The sequence below is a fragment of the Meriones unguiculatus genome, chromosome 12 (genome assembly GCF_030254825.1).
Source record: "Meriones unguiculatus strain TT.TT164.6M chromosome 12, Bangor_MerUng_6.1, whole genome shotgun sequence".
In the NCBI taxonomy this organism is placed as follows: domain Eukaryota; kingdom Metazoa; phylum Chordata; class Mammalia; order Rodentia; family Muridae; genus Meriones; species Meriones unguiculatus.
The window spans coordinates 20,231,641-20,251,944 of record NC_083360.1 but is presented as its reverse complement, the minus strand read 5'-3'; the positions used below and the strand labels follow the sequence as shown (position 1 = coordinate 20,251,944).

Here is a 20,304-nt window from a genome sequence, read left to right as displayed (position 1 = left end):
GCCTGTATTTTAAAAAATAAAATAGAGTTCTAAATACTACCTCCTTTGCAGTGTCTACAATCTGGTGCAGCATATAAGCGTGGAAAATGATTAAAGGTGTAATTAGTAGTTTATTTGCATAATTAGTCAAATACTGTTTATCATTTCTCTTATAGTCCTATTGAAAGGCAGTAGATTAGCATGGGATATTCACTTATTTTAAAGTATCGACCTCGAAAAGTTGATAATTTAATTGTTTTCAAAGCTTGAGTTTAGAACTGTCCTAAACGCTTTAATTGAAAAAGCAAAAAAAAAGTGAGTGTAGTTGGCTGTAGTGGATGTTAGAACAACTTCACAAGTGTGGTACAACAAATGTTTTCATAGGAAATTTGTGACAGACAACTGCATCTCGCAGGTACCTGATTTGAATTTGAGGGCTATTTCCAGGTATCTTCATGAGAAAAGTATTTCAGGAGGATGGTTTGTATGAGGGACACAAGAATGACATGGAGATAGTGTGTGGGTCTGTGAGAAGGGACTAAAAGTGTCACAGGCTTGATCATAAAAGATGCTGACAGCAGATAATGCAAACTCATTCTGGAGTACCAAGTGACATAGCTGTCAAAATGAAACCAAGGATCAAATAAAAAAATAAGATTACTCAAAGGTAGACATAAATGAGTGTTTAGAAAGGGGAAGGTTATCTGGGGCTCCAGATAACGTGGAGAACAGATTCTGGGTATAAATGTGTTCTTTTCCAAAAAATGGAGTGGTTTTAATATCATGCTCTGGTGGGCTCTTTTGTTTGTTTAGGTTGTTTCGATGCTTGCATAAATGTTGATTGTTAGCAAATTCAAGCCCTCCTTAATTGTGGAGAAGATACAGACATATTGGGACAGATATGTTCCCATGTAAAACCGGGTTAGAGTGTGCACTGAGGGGACTGAAGTGTTGTGAACTTAAACATGTAGGGCATAATGGTTGCATGAAGTAGATTCTCTTGGAATGGAGGCACAACACAGCAGACTCCTAAATGCAAATACTCTAACAGGCCTTCTGGGATGGAATAATAAGCTATGAAACATATCTTCAAAGACAATTTTGTTGTGGATTTGTACAGTCTTAATCCAATGCACCTGAATATTGCCCACTATACTCACATAAGAATGCCAATGGAATGTGACTTCAGAAATTTAATGGGAGTGACTTCACCCACATATGAAAGGTGTATTCACCACTTGAAAACACGACATGAACATGAAAACATGTAAACTCTTCGTGACTGTGTGGTAAAGGGTGTTTCAAATTGGCATTCTCACTACGATGCTGAACATTAACCAAGAGGCAAGGGAAGATGTGGCTGCTGGATATGGGGACACACCTGTATCCCCACACTTAGGAGACTGAGGCCAGAGGGGTGGTGAATTCGAATAACAACATTAAATAAGGAAAATTTATGGCTAAGACTTGCTAAAGGATATTGTTTTGCTTTTGCTCATTTGTTTTTGAAGGAATAGCATCTTTAGTTCTTTAATATCTCCAGAGCACAAAGTTTTGTCCATTTATTTTTATGTTCCCAGGGCATAGAAAATGACACATAGACCATCCTTCAGGAAAATTAAGTAGGTTTTTGCACTAAAACTATGTTCAATAAAACCCACTCAATAAGAAGATGCCAGCAGCTATTTACCCATTGCTCAGACAACTTGTTTTATACCGCTTGATAATTTAATCAGGCTTAATATAGGAGAATATCCCAGTCATGCATGGTCCAAAACATTTACAGAATTTACCAGCCCTAGTGGTGTCATTTTACTTTTGAGTTTAAATTTGAATCTCAAGTCCTCATTCACTCTACACACTTGCAAAGTTACTCTAAGATTTCTCTTATATATGGACTATATTTCTCTTATACAATTTGAGGTGCAATAGCTTAAGATCGTGTTAGTGAGAATATTTTAAAACATTGGGGAAATTACAGAGGCTGCACTGCTCCTATAGCTAGATAATCCTACATGTTGGGTTCTATTTATATATCAGTGCCAAGATTCATCCAGCCCATAAGCATATACAGAGACCTTATATTTGCTGGCTAGAGATGGAACTCAGGGATAGAATGTTTGCATCATTGGGTGCAATCACCAACAACACCAAAAAAAAAGATACAAGATATAAAGCAAAAGAAGATAACGTGATAAAGTGTTTAAATATAATTAAGGCACACAGAATCTTTTGATATAAAAATGCATTGAAAACAAAAGTCAAGAAAATTAATAAAATTAATTTAGCAGTTTCCTTACAGTTGACCTTTGTAATTCTAGTTGTAAAGGTACCTGAAATGATTACTCGCAGGAAAATTTTAAGACAAAGTAGTGTAAAGCTAACAACAGTCATCATGTTATGCAACAACTAAAACATGCCTGAGTTTTATTTATTCCTACCTTTAATCCTATTTTTAATTCGTTCCTTGCAGTATGGTACCTTCCTTGTCTCACTCTCACAGTGCCATTGCTATTACATTAGGATTACTAGTATGTATGTATATTTACCACTCTGGTTACGGCAGTCCAGAGATCACAACTGCACTCTGGACTGCCGTAACCAGAGTGGTCTCTAACATAGCCTCCTGTGCACGGCCTTACAGTCCGGACTTGGAAATTCAACTCATGCAGCCTGTGATTTCTCTCCCAGTCTTCTGCTGTGGTGCTTCTTGAAGGGGAACTCACATAGCTAAACACACCCAGAAGCACAGTTTTAGTGAATAAAAATACATTTCATTTAACGTGCCATGTTGTAGTCCAATTCAGTTGCTCTTAAATTTTCAGTTTTGTATTTGATCATAAAGTGAGGTCCCTCACACAAGGCTACAATATTTGAGAAAGAAAAATAACATGATGCAAACTTAAATGTGAATGGACAGAAGATGATTTGTAATATGGTCTTGAGCTTTGTCTTAATGGTGGCTTACTTAGCAGAAAAAGGTGAAAGAAAAAGGTGATCAACAGAAAGCAGACTAGAACTTTGTATTCTAATTGTTTTCTTGGCTAGCCTCTTGGAGTAAGCAATTAGTCATACGATCATGAGGAAAAAGAACCAGTTTCCTGCAGTATGTGGTGTTGTTACACAATTTTTTTAGTTGTGATGTTTTCAACGTAGAGTTGGTGAGATTAGGACATAACTCCACTGTGAGTCAAGAAGTGTCTTTATAACTATAACCCAAGTATCTTTCTAACTATAACATTACTAAACAAATATTTTAGCTTCAGAGCTAAAAGGTCATGGTTAGGAGGGTCAGGTTACCCCCCCCCATGTTGTTTATTATACAGGATACCAATTGCCTACAAACAAATGACATTAAAAACATCTGTCACTGCAGCAATCAGAAAGTTTGCCTTGCCTTTTATAACTCACTGTGGATAGAGTCATTGGTTTGAGACTCTTATGGAGGATATAAAAGTAGAAATATACTCGCTATAACTAAAAGCCAGGAATGCTACGTACCAGAATTCCATAGTCATAGAGTCTCCAGAAAACACATAATACTGGTTTCCTCTCTAGAGTCTCCTCATTCAGGGTTGCCAACTGAGATGTGGAAGAAATGAGAGGTCTGACCTGTTTAAATCTATGAACTTCCCAATGTTTCCAGTATGAAGAAAAGTTCCAGCCATTACTTCAGATTCTATGACAGTTTGATTTATAACATATAGAGGGCAAATAAAAAAAATCACCAAACCCAAAAGATCAGCCATGAATATGGCGATAATTATGTCTCCAACTTGATGACACTTGAAATTTATTCGCAGCACTCTTCTGCCCAATATCTCATATGATCACTACTGTGGTGTTTATTGGAGATGAGAAGATGGAGTGAATGCTACATCTATTGGTACAGCATTCTGTAACTCGTGATGCTATCGGTTTGAAAACATGAATGAGAAGAGGCTCACTCCCCCTTTTCTCCTTCAGCAGGCTGTCAGTTTATCTGGACATCACAACTGCTGATGGGCAGGTGTCATAATTGTAGTAGTTTGGGAATTGTTTGTTTATATCTTAGTCTTCCATTAATATCAGGTTTTTCTCTTAATTGGCCACCAACTGCCTAAAAAGACAAGCCTGATTCTCAGGCTAACTCAAACCAGACATCCTTCTGTTTTCTGCCAACTTGTGGAATGAATAGTGAAAACCCACCTTTATTTTTATTCCAAATGCCCATCATGCCATAGGATTAATGCATTCATTTATTTAGCCATTCATTAACTCATGCAGTCATGTTCCCTGTTTGCATGAAGGCTGGCATTGAATTAACCACATATGCATCTCATAATACTATGATTTGTGGACATGATTAATATCTGAGGTTAAATACATTCAAGCAGTTACAAAATGGTTTTATGTGAATTGAGACTATGACACTGATGCCTTGCTGGAGAAAGAAAATGAAATAATATTTCAGGAAATGAAATAAGTTCATGGAGGACCAAATCCTCTAGACAAGCTGTCATGTGCCTTTTGAGGTGACTCAGGGCATGTGGTCATTGGCCACATGAAACTGTACTCTTGTAGGTTTCAGGAGGACACTGTGGAAACACTATTCATAAAAATATATATGTAGATTCTAGCCTTGAATTGCTCTTACCCAGTGTGCCATGGTGCCTGATTTTTTCACAAAATTTTAAAACATGGCCCCATCGTAGCCACAGTAATTATTAAATGTGGTATCCAAATGCCGTGCGCATATTATCAAGGAATAATTTTCCCAGAAATATACTTTTAATCATATAATATCCTATGAGAGAGAAAGCAAGGGAGAGGGAAAACGCAGGGAGGGGGAGGGAGGAGATGGGAGAGGGAGACGGAAATATGAAAGCATTGCAAATGGGTCTCTCTGTGGAGCAATTGCCACTCACCCCACTTCTCTTTTACATTTTCTCCCTCATGTCTGTTTTTCTTTTGACAACTCCGGTGACTTTGCAATATTGACTAAGTTCTTCAGGCTCATCTTGCAATGTGTGCTTTTAAGTGTTATGTATTCAGACATGTTCTCCTCAGGTATCAAAGTAGCAATCCAAGTAATCTTGATATCTCTCCTTGCTACTATTGGCTCATTTCACCCAATGTATGTTTATTGTGGTTGCAGTACAAGAATCCTTGTACTTGAAGTGCTGCAAAGAACCTTTGATGGAGCATCTCACTAAACTTGCATGTTTTGGTGGAGGATACTGATACTTCCAAATTGAGTTATTCCAAACTATGCAGCTCGTGTTGAGTTTAGGGATCAGCCCAAAAGTGCCCTTTCCTATGAGGAAGGGCAACAAGATGATGTTTCCTATTTATTTCATGCCTCCCAAAAATGCAACCAAGTTGATGAAATGCTCAGGAATCGCTGCCTCCAAAACAGAGCTGTGCTTATGTTAAAGCAGCCTTCTTCCAGCTTTCCTCTTCTGGCTCAGACTATAAACACTGAAAGTGGGCGTGGCTTTACTAGGCGATTGACAGCAGAAAGAATCGGGATCTTGCTGTGGCTGCATTTTGGCTGTAAGTGTAAAGCAGAGAGGCATTGTAGGCCCCCACCTGTCCAGTGAGGTTCAGCATCAAGCTCTGGACATTGAGCTTGGTAAGTCCCTTCCAGCAGGCCACCTTTTGGAATGCTCAAAAGGCACAGTGAAGCCAAAGCTGTTCCTTTTCATCCATAACAGACGCTGGTGTGCGTGCTATAAGCAGTCCTAGGTTCTTTGATTGTACTTCCTCATTTTGCACAACCCGGGATGGTAGTATTTCGGCCAGTCTTCCCATGAGGAACACAGTTTCTATTATGTACACTACATGCTCCCATGGATCTTTCACTAGCACCACTCCCAAGAAAATGTTTCTTGAATGAATTGTGAGACAGATACATATCTCCTAAGAATGTGGCTGGTGCTGGCTAGGTCTGCTAAGAAGGCTCCAAGCACCATGTCACTCAGATGATTGTGACAGTCATGAGAAGACAGAGCAGACAGCACAGATCTGCTATTTGTCTAAGAAAAGCAAAGAAAAGCAAGATTCTTGGAGCAGTGTGTATTCAGCCTAACTTGGGAGTGTCCTCTCAGTACTAGACAGGGAAGGCACTAAGAACCCATCACACTGGATTACACTCACAAAGCAGGCATGAAGAGGGCTTAAGGATATGTATCACTGACTTCCTGGGTACTCTGTCATGAATAAAAGCATCTGTGATTATTTGTGACCTTTCTATCTGTCACCAAAAACAGGCATATCGCCCCTTAATTATGGGGCAATATAGGGACAGGGTGTGTGTGTGTGTGTGTATGTGTGTGTGTGTGTGTGAGAGAGAGAGAGAGAGAGAGAGAGAGAGAGAGAGAGAGAGAGAGAGAGAGAGAGAGAGATACAGAGAGAGAAGACAGTACACTGGCCAATTGACTTTGTAAGTAACAGACCCAAGGACTGGTGACACCCCATACCCAACCCCCACCAAACTGGCCTTCCATATATCTCTTTTTACAGAATCAAAAAGATTCATGGTGTTAGGATGGAGCCGCGTTGGTAAAGTGTCTGAGGTCTCGGGTTTGATCTTCAGCACCGCCTAAAGTAGATATGGTAGCAACAGACCTGTAACCCCAGCAACCACGAGATGGTTGCAGTCATCCATGACTTCCCAGGGAGTACAAAGCCAGCCTTGGCTATGTGAGATGATGGCACAAGACACAACAAAACAAGAGACTCAGACTCACATCCCTTTTGGCTCTAAGAGAGAAGCACCTCTTATATTCTGTTCTGCCCTGGAGAATCTGCCTAACTAAGGGAGATCCACATCCCTGGAACCGCAAATCTCTACTTTCCCTGAAAGGATTGCAGCAGCACACAAGGCTCATCTACCCCAATTTCTACACTTGTCCACTCTGCACCTCCCACAGTAAGAGCTACCGCTCTCCTAGGGAGATGTCTAAGATTTCCATAGACACCATGTATGCCCAGGCACATCCCACTTGTAGCCCAACCCACCAGATAGAGTAAGTTTGGGAAGGCAGAGCAGCAGGGTCTGGATAGACAGCTTTATGGAAGAAGGGACCACTGTGTCATCCAGAGTGCAATCACTCACAGAATTATTATACTGCTGTTTTGTTTTGTTTTTTTTCCCACTAGAGTAGAACCCAATATACCCTAGAATATTTGAAAAGGGCATCAGAGCACCGACTATGGTTCAAATTCACCGAGTGTTGATAAGTCCAAAGAGTTAAGGCTTGTTTTTGCCACCGATTCTACTTGATGAGCCTGACATTTCCCTAAATATTCACTTGTTCACTCACTCAAAATATTACTGAACACCGATTGCACTGATGCATTCTTGCATCAGCCTGAGAATTCAGCACTTGGCAAAACTTCCACCCTCCTGGAGCCAACATTATAATAAAGAGTAACAGACAAGAAAAACACGCACACATACGTACTGCAGGATTAGGAGAGCTCAGAGATAGGATGGTTTATAACTGCAAGGATCCTCTAAAGACACAGATGAGGATGAGGAGAAAGGGTGTTCTAGTAAAAGCTGTAAATTACCTCAGGATATTTCTTACTGCTTAGCATGGATAATTGGGGGCATTTTCCTACAAATAAATAACCTAAGAGGTAAGTTTTGTTTTCCTATGAGAAATACAAAGAATTCTGCTCCCTGGCAGTCACTGAGGAAAAACCTCAGCTCTGAGCGCAGGGACAGCCAGACATCTTCCTAGCCTGGCACACTATGCCTGTCTTCCAGAGTGGGTTAGGGAGTATCACATAAGCAGCATGTCAGATGTTCTAGGCAAGTTTCGCCTTCCCTGTATCCCAGTCCTGGGCTGTCAATCAGCTGTCACTCGTCCAAACATCAGCCAGGTGCTCACATCACCGGGCTGTCAGCGAAGCTGCTGCTGAGACTCGGCTCCAGCTTATCAATCATCTTTGTTTCTCTTCTCTACTCGGAAAATATTTTGGCTCGGAGAAACAAAGAAACCTGGGCAATGATGGTTCACAGTCAAGCATCTCCTCCTGTGCATGGACATACGACTTCTCACTAGCACAGATCCTGCCTTGCCCCGGGAGATGTCTGGGTATTGAGTTGACAGAGGGAAGAGAAAGAATCTGTCTTGTTGGCACAGGCTTTAAAACTGTAATTCCAGTTACTTCTAGTTCTCCAAGCAGACCCTTATAGATTCTCCAACTGGCAAAGTGCAGGAACATAAAATAATGGTAACTCTGAGTTATCTATACTCTGCTTCAGAAAATAAACAAATGACTAAATGAATAAATAAGACAGCTCAGGGGGCTATGACTGCTTGGGTGGAAATTAGTCACCGTTGACTAGGAGCTGGGGAAGGAAGAGTTGCTGAATGCTACCCTGGGGCCTGCTGTGGCTTGGGACACCCACAATGAAGAGGTTGAACTCCTGTGAAATAGGCATACCGCTGCTGGCACCAGACACTTCAACAGATCAATGTCTGGCATACTGTCCCCCTTGTTCAAAATAGCCCACAACACCAAAACCTAAATAGATGCCCTAAAACAAGTTAGCAGCAGAGTAACAAACCAATGATGGGTGATTATCTCCTTTGCTACCCCACAAAGTCAATATATGCATATGTTAGCATGATAAGTTAATTTGTCATACTATAGATCCAGATAGTACCAGATTCTCCAAAACACCCTTATATTAAAAACAAAGACACATTATTCCCTGGTGGCTTTTGAACATATTCAGCCACTACCAGTGTTTTGAACCGTGTTTATCATGAGCCTATCACCTATCAATTGCAGGTGCTCTGAGCAGACTGTTCCATGCTGTGTAAGTTCCATCATTATTTCAAGGTTTGTGACGTGGGCCTGTTTTCCCCTCTGACAGGTTCTTTCATATGAGCACTGCTGATTCTGAAAGCATGTCTCTTTCTGATCTAAGTGGACATTAATTGCTTTTGTGTTGACGTACCTATAGCTCTTGGTCTGATAGTACAAACAGCAAATCTGATGCCTGACAAGTCAGCTGAACCTAATCAGGACAGATCAGCTGTTACCAAGGTGCCACTGGCTGTAATTTTGGGATCTTTACAGAGTTATCACTTGGCAGAAAGACAAGGAACTATAATTCTGTCAACACTAATCCAGAACTGCACGTTCAAAGCAGCTGCAGCTTCTCCTGTGCTTGAGAAAAGAGAACACGCGTCAAATAAATACCCAAGATCATGGATAAGCCAGAATTAGAGGATGGGGTAGAAACTGTGATGTGGGATTTTTTTTTTTTTTCAAGGAAACTTCACAAGCAGAAGCATGAGCCCTCAGGGACAAAAGGAGGTCTCTGACAGGACACATACCAAACCCTCATCCATCTGCTGCCTGCTCCTTATTGGGCAACTTGGTGCATATTTGTTCCTCTCTCTAAATCAGCAAATACCCAAAGAGTCTAAGCCTCAGAAGGGAATCTCACAGTGATGACTTGGGCTGCCACTCAGTGACAGTGCCTTGGTGGGAAGCAAGTGTGTTGTCAGTGACAGAGGATTGTCAGCATATTTTCCTCAGACTCCTGTGGTTTTCTTATAGTCAGAGAAACGAGAAGGAATATTAAGAAAATAAACTTCTTTCTTACTGTATCGCTTTGGTCCATCTTCCAAACAAAATGAAAGAGTTAATGTGGCATCATCTTCAAAAAATTCAGTGGCAAAGGCATCCCACCAGAGGTTGTCACTGTCCTGCAAAGAGACAGGTCATTTATTTAACAGTCAAAGGCAAAAGCAGCAAATACCTCAAAGAAGGCAAAGAAATGGGGGAGGTAACTCATAAAACAAACAACAAACTCAAAACTGTGGCTCCTTAGCATTGGTGTATAAGTCTATCCTGGGAGGAGGCAGGTACTGCCTAGTCACTTTTCAAATTAATTGCTTCAAATGTGGCCCAAAGTCAACTTCACTATACAAACTAACACCAATGAACCAACTCAACCAACTAAAAATTAATTTTTGAGGACATGCTTGGAGAGATTTTTAAAATGTTGCTCTGTAATGCAATGGCTGTGTCTTTATGCTTGTGTTTGTTTAATATGAATACATTCAGGATTGTGGCTTTAATTGTTTTCATTTGCTGTCTGCTGTCTTAAGAGTCCATTTTTGCCAGTAGAAAACACAATATTACAAGTAGGATAACAATGTTTTGGTGTTGTTTTGTGATTTGATCGAATTGAGATGCCCATGGTTTTACGTTTTATACAATAATATCATTGCAACAGAAGGCCATTGTATCACACACATACACACACACACACAAACACACATAAACACACACACACACACACACCTATGTAGCAGCAACTGTTTCATGCCTGTGAATTTTCTCAAGATTGCTTTTTAAGGCAATAACTCGCTTGACATTAAAACAGCTGTGAAAAATAGGAAAGTTCAGGAGAACGCAGGGCCTCCACCCAGTGGTTTTGTGTTGAATGTTTCCCTTGTTCTTCTAAAAAAAATAGTTGAAGAATGCAGCTGGAGGTCACTCAAACGGTCCTAGTCCTCCGAGGGATGAGGGGTCCCAAAGCAGAGACTGATGCAGTGTCCAGCTTAAAGGAGGAGGCAAGGGTTCAATTCAACCCCAAATTCTTAAGCAAAGACTTTCTCAGAGATGGTCTGCTCTGGTGCCAGAGTGGAGGAAAGACGGCTCTCAGCTGCCTGTCAGATGAGGTAGAGTGCAGAGTGGAATCACTGCTTACTTTGCTCTTCTCCATCGTCCCGAGGCTGGGGCCCTGGCGGAGACACTGCAAGCTCTCTACCAAGCATTAAGCTGTTCTGCTTATGACAACATTAAGTTGCTGTCACTGGAAGGCCTTAGGAATGAGCCTCCATTCCTTACAAGAACAATTAAGACTCCTGAGAAGATTGATGTCGCCCTCTCCCGCAGAAAGGAAGAAGCTCAGACAAATGAATGTTTCTGTCTCCTTCCTCTGGATTTCACCCAATAACCACATTACAGCCAATGCTTTTCCTTAAAAAACACAGCAGTAAATACAAAACCACCCCACGACCGTGCACAGACCCTCATCCAAACTACCGCCGTGCTCTCCTTTCTAAAAATATTTTATTGATCATTTACTATGTTTGGTACCATAGAGCACACATTGAATAAGAAATGGGTTGTACCCTCAAAGCCCACTAGCAGACCACGAAACGAGCAATGTAAAGACAGCCTTGATCATTTCTGTGATCCCCCTTACCACCACGCAAGCTCTATTTTGTGGAAGTTTCTAGAACATTTAGAAGTTCATGAGTTTGGAAGTAGAGAAATCACTTTGGAAAATAAACTCCATTTGTAATGTAAACTCACTGGATTGTCTGACTTTAAGTTGATGAAAGGAAAAAAGAAGCCACCCCTTAGTGATATTCAATGCACGACAAATGCTTTTCTGACTGCTTTTTCTGTGTTTTCCTATCTAATCCACAAATCTATTATTTTTCTTTTTATTTTGCGTACTTCTTCAGTATAAAGATTAGCTTCCTGGGATCAAAGGTTTTCTTTCCCTCCAGCATCCTCTAGCCACAGAATGATGTCAAGCCCATGGTATTCTCAATAGAAGTTATTCCATGAACAAATGTAGTTATTCAGATTATTTTCTAGGCCTTGCAACTGTGAAAGCTAAACTTTCAGTGGGAAATTTAACTTACCAGGTATGCTCAGTCAACAGATGGTGGGGATAAGACTTAGAAGCGGAACACAGGATGTCTCAGGCTTTTCTCTGCCTCTGTACTCCTGCAGCTATCTGCCACATTTTCCTACCAGTCTTAGCTAGAGAGGGGGATTCGGAATTAGGAAGAAGGGAAGGATAGTGGAAACATCCACCCCATTCTTCCTCCTGCTCTCTCCTTTGTAGTGTAGACTTGTTGCCAGGATTCATGCCCAGGTTTGTTAGGTACTATGTCACTGTTGGAATTTCCTTCTGTGGACAAGGCTGTTCTTCCTACCTTTTAAAACTTGTATGGTTTAACTGACTTAATTCTTATTGTAAATAACTACAACCAGAAAAGTTGTTGAAATAATGTCTACCTGGCAGAGTAGCTGTGTGAATGAACTAGGTTAGAGGCTGGAAAGTTCCCACAGATGTAGAATTCCATGTAGATCAAGAAAAATGCCATTTCTTTTCCTCTGTCCACCACCTCTACATCATTCCTAGGACCCATTCCATGTTCAAAAGAACTCCATTAAAAATGAATTCTACCGAGTAATTTTGAATGCGTCAAACTGCTTTTCATGTTTCACCCATTTGTAGCCCAGACACCAGGCCCTAGCATCTAGTTAAAGACTTGAGTGGAAACTAGAAAGCTTTGTTTTTGTCTTGATTCATAGTTGGAGGTCTGTGGACTGGATCACATCTCCACATCCATTTCCCTGCAGCTGACTCTTGGTCTGTGAGACAGCAGCTGCAAACAAAAATGAAGGAGATACTAGGACTGCTGTGAGATTGTTGGTAGTTAAGGGTAGGTGGTAGTTAAGGGTAGGACTAGGCTAAATTAAGGTTGAGAACCATCTCTGGATAGCCTTACATATTCTCAGAAAAGCTTCCATGAGTGTGAGCACAAGTTGCAAGAGGCATATGACCCAAGGAGAGATGTCACTTGATTCAAACTAACTTCAGAAGAACAGGTGTGCGACAAGTATGGCACATCAGCCGCAGCACTCAGGAACAGTTGATGTTGTTACACGTCTTTAAAGAACACCCCACAAATAGGGATGAGGTATTTGACTTAATACTGACAAGCCTATAAAATATTGACTTTTTGACAAACAAACACCTTCTAATTGTACCCATACCTTATTATAACCCAACTTGGAAAACTCACTGGACAAAGCTGCCCAAAGAGCTTCACTGTTTGTTGAGTCTTTGTCCTTTGGCTGATTTTCAACAGTCATAAAAGCTTCCTGCTATGTTTTCAGCCAGCAAGATGGTCTAGTGGATAAAGGCGCTCTCCAGGCAAGCCTAACAACTTACATTCACTCCTGGAACCCAGAGAGGAAGGAGAGAGGCGATTCCTGGGAGTAGTCCTTTGACTTCTACATGTGTGTTGGAGCATGAACACTATTGTTTTTATACAAGCACCACACATGTGTGTGCACACATGTACTACTAATAATAACAATAATAATTGTTAAATGCAAACACCTCTGTTATATTTTAAGTTAGAAAAACACAAACGATCAAAGCTTTAAGATTAATTTTTAGTTATAGGGGTACAAATATTTGTATAAGGAAGAAAAGGAGCTTGAAAAAAAGGCAAAATAAAAGTAAAAAAAAATTGATATTAAGCATAGCACAATCCTGTCTTGGTAGTGCATAAAGGATGCTGTCTGTGTAAAGCCCACACACCAAGAGCCCTGGGCTAAGAACGGGACCCATAACCGAGTATTTCTAAGTGTTTCACATGCAATAAACCACCTTATATTCATAACTGCCCTAATTGCCTCCAACGAGTGGAACTCACAGCCTTATGGGAATTTATGTTCTTAACCTCTGTGTCCCTCTAACTTGACTATATAAACTCTGTCTCTTAACGGCTTAATGACCTTTGCCAATCCACCACGCCAATCCTGTGCATGTTTGTTGCTTTGGTAAGGGAATACTAACCCTGGTGGTCTTTCAGGACTGAGAAGAAAGCTGCATATAGTGACTGTTTGATAAATTCTGTTCTGGATATTCCTTATGATCTCATTTGACACTTACATCACTTGTAAAGAAAAAAAAAAGTCTAAATTCCAAAAATGTTAAGCTACTCAATAAACCTAAACAACAAGACCGTGGTGAGAAAGTTTATACACAGTGTTTCTAGTTCCAAATCTACATGCTCTCTTCTCTCCAAATTCTGCTGAGATAGTGATTTTTTTTCCCACCTTGAAATGGATCACAGGAGTTGGAGCTAGCACTAAGCTGGCACGAGTTCAAGGATGCTTCTCATGAAGAAGCCTCCTCCTCCAGCCTTTTACGGTTTGGGGAGCCCCATTCACACATTTTTCTTTCTGGTGCCAACCTCCCTTTTCACTGCCTGCTACAGTTCCTGGGGTGGGTGACAATCTTGTAGATTAAATCGACGTACAGAAGAGGCTGCTGGGCCTTCCTAAAAATGCCCCCGTTCCAGCCATGGTGAGCCCTGCTGAACTAAATCAGAACCCTTTGCAGAACATCTAGAATACAGACTGGTAGAAACCAGCTATATCAGTAGTCCTGTGCTATGGTGTTATTCTCATGGCCTGGGAAATTTGGCAAACACCAAATCTTGTTCTCCACTTCTGACAGCCCCTGGGCTAGGGAAGCTTGTCAATTTAGACCCCACTGAAGTGCACAGGAAACTACTCTTGACTCACAGCCTTGTAACATGCTTATACAGTCTTGACTGTTGCACTGGGCACTGTTGCCTTTCTATCTCTAGCCAGATCCCTTCCTAGAAAGGAGCAACCAAGAGGTTAGCAAGAACCTGGGATGAACAGGAGAGATCCTACCACAGCTAATGAGGGTATTCCGGAAGTACTGTAGGAGTCTGGGGATTTGAGTGAGGAAATAGGGGATGTAGGCAGTGTTTCTATCAAAGCTGCAACCTCTCTCTCTCTCTCTCATACCACTTACGGTCACAGGCATGCAGGTTCAATGTTTGCATTGAGGCAGAAGCTTCAAAACTTGTCTCTCACGCACACTGCAAATCTGGAGCCAACTTTCAGGGATGGTTCCTTGCAACACATGAACATGCTATTGACCATATTCAGATGAGCCAGGCTTTACTTACTTTGAAGACTAGAGAGCAGAATGAAGGATGACAAAGATCTAAGGCCAATTATCCAGCACTGAGAAATACTCAATGACGAGTTGGATTCCTTTTTAATCAATTGAAATAATAAATAAATGTAAATGCCCATGGTCTTTATATCATACACTGTGTTTTTCCCTTTCTTCTGGTAGCAATGATCTCCTGAAAATCATATGAATTAGAGCTATCCCAACTCTTATTTAAATGCATACTTAATTATTACATTATATGCAATTCCAATGTTTCCAGTGTTCTAAGTGCTAAAATATATTACTATTCTCTTCTTTAAACACAAATTTGTTTTATTTTTATTACTACTTTATTTTATTACTATTTTTAACTTATTACTAAATTTATTTATTTATTTATTTATTTATTTATTTATTTATTCTGTGTGGGGGGAAAGGGCTCACAACTGCCCTATCATATGTGTGGATATCATAGAACAACATTCTGGGGTCAGTTTTCTCCTTTCTACCACATGGGTCATCAGACTTGCCATTATGGCTTTTGCCTGCTGAGCCATCTTGTTGTGCCCATAACTTTAAGGAGTGCTTGTTTATTAAGTTTTTGCTCTGTTGGGGATCATCCCTGAGGTTTTGTGCATGTTTTAGTCAAGTTCTCATCACTGTGATCCATGCCCAGTCCTCAACTCTCTGTTTACAGATCCATCTGCTTTACAGACAGGGGCTCTTTTTTTCTTACAAAATGTATTGATTTTATTTAAACATTCTCCACTAACAATTTCATACATCTTGCCATCACAGCCGTCAGTGTTGCAGTGAGAACCTTGGTAGGACCTTTCCTGTAAGTGTAGGAATTTCTGAGGGACAGAGATCTGAAATGACCTGTGCTTAGGGAATATGCTGGGCTTTTCTTTGGTTCTTTGATTAGGGAGACCTTGGACTTCCTTATTAAAGACTTCTAGTGTGATGGATGGATGCACAGGTAGAGATGAAACAAAGAGAATCTCTAAGCGATGTGTTTCCAAGTGGGATCAATAGGGAGAGCAACATAATTACAAAGCAGAGCGTAGCTCTGCCAGGAGGAGACGCCTCAACCCCTATGCGTCCAAGAGGAAGCAACAATGGAGCAGAACTACCACAAGTGATGAGGTAAGAAAAAGTGCCTTCCCTTGACCCAAAGGAGAAGCGAATGTAAGGGGCTTTGTTACCCAAAAGATGGGACCCTTGACACTGTCATAAGAAAGAAAGCCCAAGTTCACTGTGGTCCTGTGTAGTGGCCCAGAAAAAAAGAAGTCTTGAGTTTCCAGCACCCCAATTCACCTGCAGATCTACCTGTGTATCTGTCACACATATGCACGCGCGCACACACACACGCACGCACACACACACACACACACACACACACACACACAGTGCTTCTCTGTGGGGACCTGCCTTTTCTCAGCCAACAGGCACCTCCCATTCATGCTGCTGTTTTTGTATCTGAACTCCCTGGTTAGTGGTCAGTGGGTATTTACAGGTAAAAACTGGTTTCCTTCCCCAACACTAGAAAGCTACAACAGCATACGACAACTTCCAGGTAAATAAACAGAAAATTAACTAGGACTGAAGACTGGCAAGGGCACCATTGTTGACAATCCTCATATATTTTAATTAGGTAAAAATACCATCGAAGCTCCTCTATCCTAAATAATCCCCCCTATGCATTTCAGCAATTAAAATTCTTATTCCTTTTGTCCCATTCACAGGTGAGCCCAAGTCTCACTGACAGCCAAGTCATACACCAGGATGAGAGACATGCTCATGCCAAATAGGAGAAAAAAATAATTCGTTAATTATATTTTTTAAAAATCCACAGAGGCATTTGCTCCCATCCCAGTTTCTCTCCCGTCCCCACTCTGTCCCTCTCCACCACCAAAAACACGACCGTGGTGCTGGGGATGCCCCCCGGCATCTTTAACTTAAGCACTGACAGGTTACGGGGGATTTTTTGCCAGAGTAATTATTTTTCAATTCAACAATAATGAGAAATTACCATGGCAACCACTCATCACGTGGTACACATATATCCCCTCGAAAGAATGAGCCACACTTAGAGCATCTACTCCTTAAAAATGTGTGTGTGGTTTAATTAAAGTAAAACAGGTCAAAGTGGAGAGTGTTGTGAAGGGGTCTGCAAGCAGGGAGGCGGGCAGGCTGTTGACTGGCTTCAGTACCTTCTGTTCTAGGCAGTAAGAATGTCTCCTGACACCCTGTCTTGGGCACACACACTGGCGGCACTATGCTTATTTGTATCTTACCTTCATCTCACTCACTCCCATTTACACAGGTCAGCTAACCTCCTAAGACAAACTGAAGACACAATGAGAGAGGTCACACTTGCCTTTCTAAATGTTTTTGTTGATCCTGTCATTACACTGAGATAGGAGACAGAAAATCCCCCCTTCCCAGCCCACCTCCCCGGGAAACTGCCTTCTCTCTCTTATGACCTTCAGGAAATACTTGCAATGTGTTTTCCTGGACTGCAAGTTTTTATATTTTGGGGGATGAGACAGAGTTACCCACTGTAGGGCTGAGGTTTCTTATGTATACCTCAAGCTGGCCTCAAGCTCATAGCAATCCTCCTGCATCCTGCTCCTCAGCTATTGGGGTTATAGGTGAAAGCGACCATGCTGGCTAAACTTTCTGCTATCTTAATCCCTAGCTACCTTTTCTCCCAGCTTGGAAGCTTTAAAACAAGCCAGGTTTCTTCAGAACACGGCAACAACAGTGGGCAAAGCGGAACTCCATGCCAGCCACTGTTCTGGACTCTTCCACATCACCGCTTCTCAGCACCTGAGAGCAGAACCTTCCAATGAGTCTCCTTACTGAGCCCATTCCACACATGAGGGAACCAGGACTCAGGCGTTCAGCATTTGTGGACAGTTACACAGCTATCCAGTTCAAAGAAAGGACTCAAATGTGGAGAGTGTGGACACTCATTACCACTATATTGTAACATACCTTTATTCAGATAACTGGCAAAATAACCTCAGTTGTTAAAACATGCAATCATTATCACATGTGTTGAATATGGGGAGCTTTTTCACCTCAGACAGAGAACCCAAAGTGAGACTCTCCATAACCCCTACAGAGTTTGTGAAAACACAGAAACAAAAGTACAGAGGTTGGGCCACATTCTCTTTCTAGCTCTTAACAGCGGAAGTACGTAATAGACACAAGCAAGAATTTTAAAGCCCTTCTTCTTTTCCTAGTTCGTCCTCTCTCTTTCTGCCTCTCTCTCTCTCCCCCATCTCTGTCTCTGTATTTATTTCTGTTGTATTTATCTTTATGATATTTTAAGGGAAAGACAATCTTCCATGTTTTTTTTCCTTCTGAAATTATCAACTCTGATTCATTTATTCTCAGCTAACCTGAATTTTATTTGATAGTGAATGTTTGCTATCAGCTTAACAGACATCTTAAAACTGCATGTGGCCGTGACAGTGAACTGTCCATGTCAATAGAACATTTTGGAATTTCACTCAAACTTCAAGGCTTTCCGTAGAGAAAATAGTTGCTGCTTTCCAACTCCATGCAAGTAAATATTTAGAAATGGTCCCAACCCCCAAGAGCCATATAGAAAAAAAAAACAACAACAACAAACAAACAAACAAAAAACTCAATCTCAGGCATGAGAAACCCATTTTGAGTTGTTGGTAAAGAGAGCACAAGAGTCTCTCAAAACAGTACATACTGTTGTTGGTATTCATGACCTCTCAGAGGCTGAGGTAAGTCCCCATTTCCGAAGACAACATGCACATCAGACAAAAGCTCCAGAGGAGCTAAGCTAGATCTGACCTGAAAATCTCCTCTCTGAGGACTAGTCTTCATAGTACTGAAAAATGTTATGTAAATTTCCAAAGGAAGAATTCAACCAATAGCCTACCCAGCTATGATGCCTATGAACCGCAGTGGCAACCAGCATGGTACGATAACCCTAAGAAAGCAATAGTGGCACTCATCTCTTATTGATAACCAACAGCTCTCTAATTGGAGCAAGTTGGCACACTCCACAGGAAGGAAACCATGCCTTGTACTGAACGTGGCTGATTATCGGAGGCTAGTGAAGTCACGGATCTTAGAGGAGAACTTATTACTGTCACTCTACAATACCTAACTGCATTTAAAATATTTATCACTACACTCACAGATAAGTGTGGCTCTCTCCCCTCAAAAAAACTTTTCTGTGCAACAGATGGAGATCACTACAAGAAACTACAACTGGCCAAAACACAGAGAACAAGTGATTTCGGACTGTCCAGCCCCAGCGGATTCATCTACAACACAGCTCCTGCACCTAGGACTCAGGAAACATCAAGGAAGATGAGGCAGAAGAATTGCAATAGCCAGAGTACCAGAAAATATGCTGTGAGACTGTGTATCCTAGGAATAACGAGAAACTTTTACCCTGTGATGCCTCAACCATACAGCTGCCTAAACAAAACCAGAACAAGGACAGCACCAAGAGATAAGCTAGAGAAATGGTGTTCCCCAAGGATGAGAGCCCTAACTGATTACCTAATACCATCAGGTCAGTCCTGAAATACAAGGAACAGTAAATGGACTGGGCATGCATGCACTGTGTGTGTGTGTGTGTGTGTGTGTGTGTGTGTGTGTGTGTGTGTTCATGGTGTGTAACAATAACACAGGAAAAGAATTCATGATTGAAATGGAGCAAGGGGCTGGTAAGTATGAGGGGTTGGAGAAAGAAAAGAGGAGATAGAAAAGTATGTAATTATATTTAAATTTAAAAGAAAAATGACTCAAGGTCCCACAGCAAGTAAGTGGGAACACGGTGAATTTTCTGGACTCCTTCTGTAATTCATGTTCTTATTTTGTGCTCAACCATGGCATTACACCCTGGTGTATGAGACATCCTGTCTGAGTGGCAGAGACCTCTGGTGAGGAAGTAACTAGTGTACACTGAGAAAAACTCACCACAGAATCATGGCCAGCGTTTTCTCATTCGACATAAGCACGAAGCAAATGAGAACTTTTTAGGTGAACTTGCAAAATACAACAGTTTTTGTTTGTTTGTTTTCGGGGCCACCCAAAATGTATCAAAATAGTTGATCAAATGACAGGTAGCATTCCTGGAATATGCACTAAACATTAGAGAACTATGCCAGGACTGAGGCCTCAGAAAGCTCTTAGAAAAGAAAGCCCAAATGATTTTTCTTTGGGATTGGGAGGGAAAATAAGAAATTTTTTTAATGCACAAAGAAAACAAAAATAGAAAAATACTCAACACATCTTGATAATGGTCCAGTGTCTCCTTTCCACCCTCTTCGCGAGGTTTTTCACTGGGTATCTTATACACAAGACACCCAAGTCTTTCCCAGACCCCAGCTTTTCTTCAGGACTAGAGCACTGCAGTCCCAGCTGGCTGATAGCCTTCTGCACACGGGCCTCTCTGGCTGGTCACGGCCACAGCCAGACCCTCTAAATCATCACATTGCTCTAACTTTTGACAGTCCTTAGATTGGATGCCTCATTTCTTATACTCCCCATGGTCC

General features: G+C 41.3%; 1 protein-coding gene across 10 annotated transcripts in view; it reads right to left on the bottom strand.

Annotated features, from left to right (window-relative positions):
* Ldb2 (LIM domain binding 2) overlaps positions 1-20,304 on the bottom strand; it is a 325,686-nt gene that overhangs the window by 179,942 nt on the left and 125,440 nt on the right. For all 10 annotated transcript variants that reach the window (XM_060365363.1, XM_060365361.1, XM_060365364.1 and 7 more), the window contains exon 2: positions 9,593-9,695. In XM_060365363.1, the coding sequence (XP_060221346.1) occupies positions 9,593-9,695 (103 nt within the window). The remainder of the gene's footprint in view (positions 1-9,592; positions 9,696-20,304) is intronic.